Source organism: Staurois parvus, unplaced genomic scaffold (assembly GCF_062004578.1).
Source record: "Staurois parvus isolate SC_StPar_1 unplaced genomic scaffold, SC_StPar_1.0 ptg000973l, whole genome shotgun sequence".
NCBI lineage: Eukaryota > Metazoa > Chordata > Amphibia > Anura > Ranidae > Staurois > Staurois parvus.
The window spans coordinates 419,978-434,586 of record NW_028318769.1 but is presented as its reverse complement, the minus strand read 5'-3'; the positions used below and the strand labels follow the sequence as shown (position 1 = coordinate 434,586).

General features: G+C 38.9%; 1 protein-coding gene across 9 annotated transcripts in view; it reads left to right on the top strand.

The window, feature by feature from the left end:
• Nucleotides 1-14,609, top strand: part of LOC149441566 (uncharacterized) — a 179,739-nt gene that overhangs the window by 76,166 nt on the left and 88,964 nt on the right. For all 9 annotated transcript variants that reach the window (XM_089657170.1, XM_089657162.1, XM_089657161.1 and 6 more), the window contains exon 5: nucleotides 12,877-13,008. In XM_089657170.1, the coding sequence (XP_089513296.1) occupies nucleotides 12,877-13,008 (132 nt within the window). The remainder of the gene's footprint in view (nucleotides 1-12,876; nucleotides 13,009-14,609) is intronic.

Here is a 14,609-nt window from a genome sequence, read left to right as displayed (position 1 = left end):
AGGATTTGTTTCATCTCTGTGTATCACCTGAGACCAGTCACTTCACTGGGTTTATGTCAGGGTTTATGTCCACTTTAATTGCTGTCTGTGTACCCATTAAGGAGAATTCCTTCACTTCCTGTGGGATCACTGGGACAGGAAGTGAGGGGAATCTCAAAAACTCTTGCCTGTATTAGAGTGGGGAGGGGTTAGGAAGCCAGTCAGGATTATTTTGCTTTGTGTGATCCATTTTTGAGAAAACCGCTCTTACTTCCTGTGTGGTCACTGGGACAGGAAGTGAGGGGAAATCTTCCCAATGTAGCTAAAAATACATGTGTCAGGGCAGTGCCAGGCTTTGATGCTGTAATACCACATACATGCATACAGATGGCGCTGCTAATACTGTGCTCAGTTGTGTGCCCCAAACTAACTAAACTGACTAAGATCGGGCTGGTGATCATGTGACCACTGTGACAGCCAGATCACATGATCAGAAAGCCCAGGAAATGCCTTCAGCATTAAGATCCCCTTAAAGGGCCAGCTCCTACTGGCAGAAATGGGTTATTTAGCCCATGGAAAAGCTTCTTGATGAATGCAGTAAACTGGAACCCTATTGGTTGAAAAGTAATTTTGCTGCCCAAAGCAAACCTATTCAAGGAGAAAATACATAATCTACCATCGCCCACCTCTTAGTATAAATGGCTGTCATATTAATCCTCAGGCTTCAGTGCTTATTGTATTGCTGGCTTGGAATGAGTATGCAGATGAGGGGTTCTGACTTCACTTGCTGCATACTTGCTCTGGCTCAGGAAGAATATAACTAGGAGGCAGCCAGGTAGTTAGCATTTTCAGTGGCAGCCTTCATAAAGCCGTCCTTTACATAAGATGCCATTCCTCAGTTTTCCACTTGCTGCTGGAAAATCCGAGGCTCAGCCAACAGACCCCCAATGTGTCTACTGTACAGCCTCCTCCCGTCCAGCCCTGGCCCCGATCACTGGCTCTGGTGTCAGCTGTTGGCCGGGGGGCAAGTGTCACGTTCCAGCTGGCAACTGCCGGCAGCTAGTGGGAAAGCAGAGTCCTGAGCCAGATCCCCTCCTAAGGCTCGTCTGCTTTCTTATTGATCTTACATGTGTGCAGCCGCTGCATGGGAGCTGGAGGAGAACCCTGGACTCCATACAGCCCGGGAGTCCTGACATACGGAGCCTCAGTCTACCACACACCTCCAGATTAATACATCTCAGGTGTAGGAGCAATATCTGAAGTATGAAAAACACAAATAAAAAGGTCTAAGGGGCTCATTCACTCTATATCGATGTCATTTCTACTGAGAATATGAGGGCAGCACAGCGGCTGAATGGTCAGCACTTCCACCTGGCAATACTCAGGTCGTTGGATCAAATCCCAGCCATGGCACCACCTGCCTGGAGTTTGCATGTTCTCCCTGTGCCTGTGTGGGTTTCCTCCAGTTTCCTCCCACACTCCAAAGACATGCTGGGAGGTTAATCAGCTCCTGTCTAAATTGTCCCTACTATATGAATGTAAGTTAGGGACCTTAGATTGTACGCCCCTTGAGGGTTAGGGACTGATGTGAATGTACAATATATATGTAAAGCACTGCATAAATTGTCAGCGCTATATAAGTACCAGAAATAATGAAATATATTAGTTATAAACTTTCTCCAACTGTTGTCCCTTTTACCATCAGTAGGAGGCGCTGTGGTACTGTCTGCTGGTCATTATTACTGCTTCATAAGGAATTACTGAAAGTCTTCTCATAGGCAAAACGTTTTTTTTTCTTTTTATTGATATAAAGAATGAGGGGATTAGAGCCCCTGTCAGGTTTTATTGCAATCTGTGCCCCCAATAGGTAGATCCCCACTCTATTTGTCCTGTTTACCATACTTGCCAAAAGTGAAAGAAAATCCCAAATGTCGGGTCCCCGGAACAGGAACAGAGGGGAAATCTTCCAATGGGGACACCAGTTCTGGTGACACGCTTTCTTCTCACTTCCTGTTCCGGCTATGGGACAGGAAGTGAGGGGAAATCTCCACTATGGAACACAGATGGCCAAAAAAAAAAAACCACTGACAGGGGCTATAACTCGCTTTGCTATATCCACAACGCAGAAAAATCGCCTTTACTTCTTCTGTAAAGAAATGTGAAACAAAATATGTGCTGCTTTATGTGCGGAGTATTATTCCTGACATTTTATTATATATCACACAGATAAATATACCTAAAAACACCATCAGAGGAATCAGAGGAATCAGAGAGAGTGCTGACTGCACACATGCCCCAGGGAGGTGACATTGGGCTCATTACAGGCAAGGATTGCCAGAGCAGCTCAATTGTAGGCTTTCAGCGCCACCGTGTGGCTGCGTGGCGGAATGATTTCTATCTTTATTATTAACTTGCGCCACCTTGTGGCAGAGGGAAGCAACTACTGGCATCTGGGATTTCCAGTTTAAAAAAAAAAAAAAAAATAGCTGAGCCACCGTGTGGCAGTAATTAGGAATTACAAGTACACCAATATCTCTCTAATTTATTATTATTGTATAATAAAATAATAATAATATTAATAATAATAATATTGTTCTTTTTGTTATTAATATTATTATTAGATTAATTATAATAATAATATTCATTTTTTTTCATTTTTTTTTTCTAACATGGAATACCTAATTGCCAAACGTTGCTTCTCTCTGCCACACAATAACTTTAATTGATCAGTGTATTTATATAAGTATTATTATTGTTGTTCTTTTTGTTATTATTATTATTATTATTATCAATAATAATAATAATAATAATAATACATTGATCAATTAAACGTTTTGTGTGGCAGAGAGAAGCAACTCCAACACAAGCAACTTAAACAACAATTCCATGTTAGAAAAAATAAATAGCTGAGCCACAGTGGCAGTAAGTAGGAATTAAAAGCACATCAATATCTCCATAATTGTTATTATTACAATTATTATTGTTAATGATAATAATAATATTATTAATAATAATAATAAATAATAAAATACATTGATCAGTTAAACTTACCTTGTGCTACAGAGAAGCAACTACTCGCAAACCAGCATCCCAAGTTGGGGAAGAAAAAAAAAAGAAATAGCTGCGCCACCCTGTGCCTGTGGCAGTAAGTAGGAATTACAAGCACATGAACATCTCTCTGATTGTTATTAATATTATTACTACTAATACTACTACTAATAGTGATTTTAAATTGATTAATTAAACTTGCCGGGTGCAGAGGGAAGCAACTCCAGGTAAATCTGTACTCCAAGTTAGAAAAAAATATATAGTTGCTCCACCATGTGGCAGTATAGAGGTATTGCAAGCACATCATCTCTCTAATCATTATTATTATTATTATTATTAATAATAATAATAATAATAATAATAAAATAATAATAATACTAGATTGATTAATTAAACTTACCATGTTGGCAGAGAGAAGCAACTCCTGGCAAAATCGGTATTTCAAGTTAGGAAAAAAAAATAGTTCTGTGTGGTTCGGTATTGTCCTATTGGAGTTCAACGTAAGAAAAAAAAAATGTAGCAATTACTGGCAAACCTATTTTCAACCTGTGTTGAACCCTTGTGGCAGTATGTAGGAATTACAAGCATATCAATATTTATCTAATTATTATGATTATGATTATTAATAATAATAGCAATAACAATAATTGAATTAATTAAACTTACTATGTGGTAAAGAGATGCAAATCGGTATTCAAAGTTAGAAGAAAATAAATAACTGCACCATCGTGTGGCAGTATATAGGTATTGCAAGCACATCAACATCTCTCTAATAATAATAATAATAATAATTTGATTAATTAAACTTACCATGTTGGCAGAGAAAAGCAGCTGGCTAAGCGGTATTTCAAGGTAGGAAAAAAAAATAGTTGTGCCACCATGTGGCAGGCATGTGCAATTGCTGTCCTATTGGAGTTCAAAGTAAGAATCTATTTTCAACCTGAAAACAACGCCACCATCACCACCATGTGGTAGCAAATAGGAATTGCAAGCTCTTAAATTTTCCACTAAAGATTTGCCACCACCGTGTGGCAGTAGGTAGGAATTACAAGCATATCAATATATAATTATTATTATGATTATTGTTAATAATAACAATAATGATTTAATTGATCAGTTAAACTTACCATGTGGTAAAGAGAAGCAAATCGGTATTCCAAGTTAGAAAAAAATAAATAGTTGCACCATCGTGTGGCAGTAAGTAGGAATTAAAAACACGTTAACATCTCTCTAATTATTATTATTATTAATAATAATAATAATAATAATAATAATATTAAAATATTAAATTGATTAATTACACTTACCATGTGGTGGAGAAAAGCAACTCCTGGCAAATCGGTATTCCAAGTTAGGAAAACTAACCGTGTGTCAGGGAGGTGCAATTACTGACATATTGAAATTCGAAGTTAGAAAAAAATGTAGCAATTATTGGCCAATCTGTTTCTAAGCTGAAAAACAAAACTACCAGCGCCTCCGTGTGGTAGCAAATAGGAATTACAAGCTTGTAAATTTTCCACTAAACATTTGCTGCCCCCATGTGACACAGAGGAGTAATTACTGGCGTATTAATTTTTTAATTATAAACAAATTATTCAAGTGTAAAATATGAATGAATACCTTTGCCACCATGTGACAGAAAGGTGCAATTACTGGCATATTATTATCAAGTGTAAACATAAAATGAACACTAGCGCCAGTCTGTGGCAGAGGGTGGTAATTACAGACAAGTCAGATACAATTATTGGCTCATTTGCATTTTGAGTGTAAAATAAAATGAATACCAGCGCCACCGTGTGACAGCAGACAGGAATCACAGCCATATCAATATTTATTATTAATAATATTAATAATAATAATTTCCTCAAGAAATTGTACTGAAGTAATAATTATTATGGGTGGCACAGTGGCTAAATGGCTAGCACTTCAGCCTGGCAGTAATAGGGTCATTGGTTCAAATCCCAACCCCAGCACCACCTGCCTGGAGTTTGCATGTTCTCCTTGTGTCTGTGTGGGTTTCCTCTGGGAAATCTGGTTTCCTCCAACACTCCAAAGACATGCTGGGAGGTGAATTGGCTCCTGTCTAAATTGGCCCCTAGTATGTGTATGTATGAATGTGAGTTAGGGACCTTAGATTGTACACACCTTGAGGGTTAGGGACTGATGTGAATGTACAATATATATGTAAAGCGCTGCGTAAATTGACGGCGCTATATAAGTACCTGAAATAAATAAATAAATGAGCAGACATGATGTCATAGTGCCACCTGCAACAGCTAAAGAAGCTTAAAACAATATTATTTTTCATCATCATTACTAAGCCATTATACCGATGTGTTCCTGATCCTGAAGTAAAAATGTATTATTAAATCAACTTGTATTACAAACACCAATAAAAACAATTATTATTTAGAAACGTGAGCAATATTAAACCCAAAACCAAAAATGTAATGTATTGAGGCTTACCAGTGATTAGATGTGGCGGCTGCATTAGTTTTCTTTTTTTAGGCTTTTTCCCCCCTCTGTTTTCACCTGGTGATCTGACCAGTAACACACCTCCTGTATTAGAGCTCCCCCACTCTGCTGGAGGAAGGAGCACATAGGGTACTTTTGAACAGCAACATTGTCAGTCTGGGGGAAGGGGAGTGCTAGACATACTAGTAGATTTAGATACACTAAGCCAAAACTGCAGTTAACACTTTACAAGCAGTTGCAGCAACAGTCTTGTTCCTTTTGGGATAACTATTTTACATAAATCAATCAAATCTGATCATTGTAAGCAAGCCTGTCATTGTTAAATGGTTTGTCTCTGCCCTGTAATGGATACATCTGCAGGAGAGCTTGTTCTGTTAAAAAATAAACAATTACTAGCAGCAGGTGAAAATAGAGGAAAAAACAAACAAACAAATGCAGCCACCACATTTAAGAACTGGTAAGGTGCAACATATTGGCTAAATGGTTAGCACTTCCACCTGGTGGTACTAGAGTTTGAATCCTAACCATGGCACCACCTGCCTGGAGTTTGCATGTTCTCCCTGTGCCTGAGTGGGTTTCCTCCAGGAACTCCGGTTTCCTCCCACACTCCAAAGACATGCTGGTATGTGAATTAGCTCCGGTCTAAATTGTCCCTGGTATGTGTATGTATGAATGTGAGTTAGGGACCTTAGATTGTACACCCCTTGAGGGTTAGGGACTGATGTGAATGTATAATATATATATGTGTAAAGAGCTGCGTAAATTGACGGCGCTATATAAGTACCTGAAATATTAAATTTTGCTTTTGGGTTTATTACCGCTTTAAAACAAAAGAGATTCTCTAGTGATGTGACGAGACATGAATGTTGTTGTAATTAGTAATAATAAGCAGAGGGGCAGAGATAGGAAATCACTGGCACATCAGGGTAAAGATAGGAAATTAAATATATAAGCTAGAAATAGCCAATATCACCGCGCCAAAAATGTGAAATAATTTACATCAAATATAACTCAAATTGTGACTAGAGCTGCTATTTTAAATAAACTAAAAACCATAAATAAGTAAAAAATACCATAAACAGCGCTCACCAATAAGATGCACTGCTATCCCCAAAATTATATGAAATAATAAAAATTATATATAAATGAATCTAAATGTAAATAATACAGAAACAATAAAAATAAATGATAACGCTTCCACCAAACAGTGCTAAAGGTGAAAAAAATTAATTCATAAGCATAGGAAATAGCTGCACCACCATGTGAGAGAGAATAATTCATGGTAAATCAGCATTCCAAATATAAAAAAAACTACCAGTGCCACCGTGTGCTAGGCGAGCCGGAATCAATAGCATATCAATTGTCCACCGATTAGTAAGAAGTAACGTTTGCATCACCATGTGGCAGAGAAGCGCAATTACACACACATGTCAGAATTCCAGATTTAGAAAAAAAAAATGGGTACCAGCGCCGCTGTGTGGCAGAAAGGAGTAATTACACACATATCAGTATTCCAGATTTAGAAAAAAAAAAGTGGGTACCAGCACCGCTGTGTGGCAGAGAAGCGCAATCACACACATGTCACTACCTTTTGTACCACTAGCCCCTCCCTCCTAGATTGTAAGTTCCCAGGATCAGGCCCTCCTCTCCCTCTTGTATTGTTACTGTATTGTCTCCCGTTATATTGTAAAGCGCTGAGCAAACTGTTGGCGCTATATAAATCCTGTATAATAATAATAATAATAATAATAATAATAATGTCAGAATTCCAGATTTAGAGAGAAAAAAAAAAGTGGGTACCAGCGCCGCTGTGTGGCAGAGAGGAGCAATTACTGTCGTATCAATTTTCCAAATGTAATATAAAATGAATATTATTATTAAACAGGATTTATATCACGGAAACAGTTTGCTCAGCGCTGTACAAAATGAAGGCAGACATTACAGTTAGAATACAATTTGGTACAAGAGGAAACAGAGGGCCCTGATCCTGGGAGCTTACAATCTAGGAGATCAGCATCACAGTGTGATATATCAGTATTTGAAGTGAGAAATCAAATCAATGCTATTGTAACCACGTGGCAAAGAGGAGCAAATACAGACGTATCAGTTTTCCATGAATACGAATAAAAATAATACCAGTGCCATTGAGTGCCATTGAGTGGCAGAGAGGTGCAATACCTGGCATGTTGGCATTTCGAGAGCAAAATAAAATGAATGCTAGTGCCACACTGTGGATCCAGGTAGGAATTACAACTATACCAATATATATATATATTATTATTATTATTATCCACTTGCCCTCCAGAGGATTTCCCCCTCATCCTGACCAGGCCATTTTTTTGTGATATGGCGCTGTGTTACTTTAACTGACAATTGCACAGTCATGCAACTCTGCACCCAAATTAAATGTACATCCTTTTTTTCCCACAAATAAAGCTTGCTTTCGGTGGTATTTGATCGCCTGTACGTTTTTATTTTTTGCACCATAAATAAAACAAGACCAACAATTTTGAGAAAACAAAAATATTTTTGACTTTTAACCCAGTAAAAAAAATGTAAAAATCTAATTTTGTCATAAATTTAGGCCAGAATGTATTCTGCTCCATGTCTTTGCTAAAAAAAATCCCAATATGTGTAAATTAATTGGTTTATGTGAACGTTATAGCGTTTACAAATGGCGGTATAGATACTGGATTTTTTGTTTGTTTGTTTACTAGTAATAGCAGCAATCAGCAACTTATAGTGGGACTGCGGTGGGTATTCTGACACTGGGGAGAACTGACATCCCCAGTGACACCAATACAGTGATCAGTGTTAATAAAAAGCACTGACACTGTACTAATGGCACTGGGCAGGAAGGGGTTAACATTTGGGGCGATCAAAGGGTTAACTGTGTGCTGTTTCACTATGGAGGCTGTGTTTGTGCTTCACTGTAAGCACACTGCTATGCAGAGCCATACAAAGCAGTGCACAGGAGCTGACAGGGGAGAAATCTGTATTGTTTACACACAGGTCTCTCCGCATTGGATACTCGGCGATCAACGGGTGCTGGCGAGTAATCACCAGCCAGGACCCGGGGACTGACAGCCGAGGCTGCGAATGGTGGGTATATATACGTGATTTTGCACACCCGTGCCACCCTGTAGCAGTATTTCTATTATAGGGCAGTGCAGGACTGGATAATAATAATATATATATTCTTTAGCATAGTAGTGGAAATCATTTTAATGATAAAAGGTTTTATTTTCCAGGATCAGGAACACATAGATATAGTGAACTATTAATTATAATAATTAAAATATTATACCATTATTAAACCATTTCATCACCTCCTTTATTTACTAACCTATCATCTTTCTTGACTTATGACTGCTGTGGGGATCTTTGAGACGGCAGCCAGAGAGTGTTAAAAATGGGTGGCTGAACTTCTGTTTTACCTCCCTGGCCACCCACCTGAACTGTAACAGAACAGCTGGACTGTGGCAGTACTTCCTCTTCAGCATCTGTCAGCCGCTGCTCTACCGCTCTTTGAAAAGAAATCCATCACGGACCACTTTTTAAAAGTCAGTGAGCCACAGGTCTGAAAGAGAACTTACTGAGGCATATCAGATGAAGGAAGTGAATAATTATAATGGTATAATTCACTTTATTGCATTATGTTATTACTTGTATTATTATCATTACCTTCTATTACCACTAGACAGCATTTCTCTTAGATTGTAAGCTCCCAGGATCAGGGCCCTCCTATCCCTCTTGTATTAATCTGTATTGTTGCTGTATTGTCTCCCGTTATATTGTAAAGCTCTGAGCAAACTGTTGGCGCTATATAAATCCTGTATAATAATAATAATTTCTGATTCTGCAGTCCTGTAGAAATTTATCGTTTATAGCCTTAACCCCCCTGGCGGTATTCCCGAGTGTAGCTCGGGGTAAAGTTTCAGTACCACAAGCGGTAACCCCGAGCTACACTCGGGAATACCATGCAGCACTGCTCTGCGATCCCTCGATCACTTACCTTGTCCTGCGCTCCCACGATGTCCCTCCTGCAGCGTCCCCGACAATGTAATCCGGCGGCTGCCGGCATCTGTCTTACGGGTTTCGGTCCCTGCGAGCGTCGGGATGTACGGGGGACAGAACGGCGGGAAATTTTAAAATGACAAAAAGTGACGTTCACTAAAATCACTAAAATCTCATAGTATAACATTACTGTATCAAACCATTTCACATACATTTTGTCCCGAGTGCTTTGTCCTGTGCCCTGCCTGCACTTTTACTGTTCTTTCTGCCTGGAAACTGAGAAACGTCCATGGCGTCCAAAAAGCGTCCCTTTAGGTCAAAATCGGTTTTAGACCGGCTAGAGAACAGCGATAGTAAATCAGAACCACTTGCAGAATTGAGTGATAATGATTTGTGGGGAAATTCGTCATCAAACACTGAAAACGATTTTGCGACTTTGCTCAGTGATGTGCGAACTTGGCGCTCTATTTCACATTTCAGTGTTTTTGGTTTGATTATATTATTGAATTAAATTTATTATATTATTATTTTTTATTATTATTTATTATATTATAATTTATGATTTCGTGTTTCAAGTTTTATCATATCCGGGATGTTTACTAGACTCTTGTTTGGACAGATTTCAGTGAGTTATTCCTAAAAATTACAGGCCTATAATAAAAAAACTACATATTTCCATGCAAAAAAATGGTACTGCTTTCAGCACAAAAAATCGGAAAGAATCATACCGCCGAGGAGGTTAAAAGCAAGGTGATCGCAGTCGCCTTACACAGTCTACAGACCAGGTTTCCCCATTGGAAGAACTCCCCTCAACCCCCTTTCTTGTGAAAGTTCAAAAATGTTGGAGTTCCCATCAATTCTGTACCAGAGACAATGGTCACCAGGACAAATAGGGAGGACGAATCCCCCCTAGGGGAACACAGATAGAAACCAAAATCTTACAGAGTTACTAACTTTTCCCTACTCTGTTCAAAAGTAAAAGAAAAAGTTTTGGCTTGGCATACACTTTAATAGTTCTCTTCTTGTTTCTTATTGTTTTTTCTGGACAGAAAATTGTATTGTAACTGTAATGTCTACATGGATATAAATCCTGTATATTAATAATATTAATAAGGAGATCTGCCAGATGGGATGCTATCAGCTCAAAAAAAAACTTATGGGTCTAAGCATTCCTTAACCTCTCTAAAATCAACCTAAACATAAAAAAAGTTCTGGTTTTGGTTTTACTTGCCCTTTAGCTTAGCCACTTTCTCTAGCAGAGGACATGTAGGCACAACCAACATATGTATCATGATTTCTGATTTCTTCATTAGGTCTTACATGTTATATTAGTTTTTTGCACCTGCCTGGCAAATACCTTTTCAGTTTTAAAGGGACATGTCTTTGAGATGAAATACCAGTCATGGTCGGCTGTAGCCTCCCAGCTGAATTGTGTTGAACTATTTTAGCTATAATACAAAAAAAAAACAGCTTTACACCGTGATCAGAGATTTACATCAACCATTGGCAGTGCTGCTACTCGAAATTCCAAATTTGACTTTAAGAGGGCAATTAAAATGCTCCCAGCGCCAGATCTTCAGGTTACTCAGACTGACTATTAAACAAATGCTAAAGCATGGATGGCTAGCATATTTGGCTACTTCAAAAATGTACTGTGAGGGTGATTAGCTACATCTTTTGTATGGTGTTCCAAATTTGCAATGAACGTTAGAAGTAGCCAAATGCTACTTCTAGCTACTTCTAGCATTTGTTTTCTAGTCACCTGGAGATCTAACACTGGGGGGGGGGGGCATTTTATTTAACGCATTTAATATATATTGTATAGTGTGATGCTGCAGAGAACGATGAACTATTTACATCAGTCCCAAAACCCCCAAAGGAGCTCACAATCTAAAAAGCCTACTATAGACTTGTGCACATACAGTGGAGCCAAATTTGCATTGAAACCAATTAAAGGAAAGTTGTCTCAGCAGATACATGGAAACTGCCACTGCTAATGTCTCCTACTAAACATGTTTAAGAGCCAGAAAACTTTTATTTATTTTTTTATTTATTCCAGGTACTTATATAGCGCCATCAATGTACACAGCGCTTTACATATATATTGTACATTCACATCAATCCTTAACCCTCAAGGAGCGTACAATCTAAGGTTCCTAACTCACATTCATACATACAAATACTAGGGACAATTTAGACAGGAGCCAATTCACCTACCAGCATGTCTTTGGAGTGTGGGAGGAAAATGGAGTACCCGGAGGAAACCCATGCAGGCGCAGGGAGAACATGCAAACTCCAGGCAGGTGGTGCTGTGGCTGGGATTTGAACCAACGACCTAAGTACTGCCAGGCAGAAGTGCTAACCATTAGTCACCATTCACATTAGCGCATCTCAAAAGTAGCACGATTTCCAGTATGATTTAGATATGACTTTTGGTGCAATTATGATCCGACTTTATATTCTATGGCTCAAAGTTGCATCAAAAGTTGCACCAAAGTAGTGCTGGCACCTTTTCAAAGTCACTGCGACTTTAGGTTGCACCAATTTGAACGGGTGCCATTGAAAAGACTAGAGTGTGATATGTCAAGTGACTTTAATGTCCAAAATCACATGACAAATCGCACAAGTGTGAATGGAGCCTTAGAAGGAGGTCATAATAACTTGTTCATTTTTTTCTGTATTGTTGAAGAAAACCAGTGGGTGCTCAGTATATACAGTACAAGCTTTCTGGTGGGGACAAAATCTATGGACTATGGGGCTGATTTACTAAAGGCAAGCAGACTGTGTACTTTGGAAAGTGCATTAGCACTCTGCAAGTGCAGTTGCTGCAGAGCTTAGTAAATGAGGTAAAGCTTCAAAGCAAATAATACCCAATCATGTGCAAGGAAAATAATAATAGAAAGACAGCATATTTGCTTGCACATGAATGGATGAAGGAAGTCAGTTGAGCTTCTGCTAAGCTCTGGAGCAGCTGCACTTTGCAAAGTGCGCAATCTATTCACCTATATCAACCCTCTAGTGTTTCAAGACAACAGTGCTAACCACTTTGATAACAACTGCCACTTATTTGTGATGTCCAAAAATACCAGCTACCTGGTTTAGCCATATTGTATCTGATGTCCAAATAGGCATCAGCAGTTTTGGGGAGATGAGATTGATCAAAGTCCAATCTGCCTTGCTTGCCTAACTGTTGCAGAACAAATCTCAGCTGTAACCAAGAACATCCACATAGCAGTGTACCCTTTCTTAGCCTGATACTGTGAGATGTTCTTCAGTTGAGAGACATCCAACTCATATTGAATAACCTTTGATGTCATTTCCTGCAGTGTGACAGTCTACCGATGTTCTCTTCCCCAGGGTGACATTCAACAACTACTTCTGGCAAGCAATGCCCAGGCAGCTTACGACTACTGTGAACACTACAGTCCGGACTGCGACTCTGCCCTGCTGAATACGCCGCAAGCCCAGGACCCCAATACCAGGCAAGATGTGAGTATGGGGGAGTCATTGGGTGATGGGGTGCCCTCTGCTGTTTTGTAGGATCCAGGATCTATACTGTATCTTCTGTCACACACCCGTTCCATAGGAAGGGTAAATATTGGGAAAACCCAAAGGAATTATCACCTTCAGAAGGCTGAAATGTGTAACTTCTACCTACTTTAATTTTTCTTTTGGAAAGGCCTTCAAATCATCCAGGTAGAGATTTTATTTTGGATACTATAGAGGTTAGCCAGTTACAACATAAGCTACATGTAACAGTGATTTCAAGTAAACCTGTTGCAAACCTGATAGATTCCACCTCAAAGTTAGGAAAATCTCAGCTTCTCAAGTGGAATTAGATTGTGGGGGACCCCTTCCGACTTCCCAAGGCTCTTTTGAACATAATGGACAGCCTCATGGACCAAAAAGAAGGGAACTTGGGAAATGGGAGGAGATTGAGCTAAATATGGCTAAATATGGCTCAACATGGCTAAACATGGCCTTTATAGGAAGTCAACGTTTCCAGCTGTTTTTATCATTGGATATACTGGTGCTTATGACATTGATTTTCACTAAAGGAAACCTCTGCTTATACATTTTTTTCATCGTATGCCCAGTTTGAATTGCCCAGGTTTGTGACAGGTTCACTTTAACAGCATGGTTTGGATGGTATAAAAGCCATGGTAGAAACCAAGGGCTAGATGGCAATATGTTCAGTACAAATTGTAGGAAGGTGTATAACAACTGACAAGGTCAAGTTGAGGATTGTATAACCTTGTAAAACTTGCAAGTTGGCTCAATAACAGATTCCCTAAATAACCAAAAGTATGACTTATTTTTATTGAATGTGTATTAATATTATGTACCATATTGACTAAGCTGGCCCTATATAGACATGTTTCTCAGCACAAGGCACCAGCTCTGCCCTTTGACACTTAAATTGCCATACTGCCAAGAAGAGTTGTCATCTATCCGGTGAGTGACTCGCCCAGCAGTAGAATTCAGTTCATGCCCGATGGAAGGTGTGAGTCAGCATCTACCCACACAAAAAAAATCCTCTGTGTATGCTTGGAAGAATAGCTATTACCAGACTGCTCATGGCTTCATTACAAAGGAATACATACTTTAAAAAAAATGAGTAATCAAGCTTTCTTTGAAGGCTTTTTTGTTTGATATACACAATAAATGATACTTTAAAGCCCAATGTTAGCCACACCTTTTATGTTTTTAGTTTTGGGTAATGCGGGGAAGGGATTAGAACCAAGGGTCTAGCTACAGGGGTCAATGTCTGGAACCCTGATAGTCTTGGATAACCAGTTACCAGGATGGAATATGAAGGGACAAGGCCAGCAAAATAAAGAATGGTTTAAACTCTCCTTCAACCTACAACTTTTAGCTGCAGTTGGGCTTCAAATGTTGAGCCTTTCGTAAAATTCAAAGCCAGTCATTGTGGTGATGTTGCCTAATAAATGAAAATGGTAATAAAATATATGGAATCCACCATATTCCATATGTTTTCTGGGTCTTCTTATGCTTACTAAAGTCATGTAGACATGCAAAATGTGCAAGACAGGAGAAGGGTTACACATACACATTTGTATAATTATTTT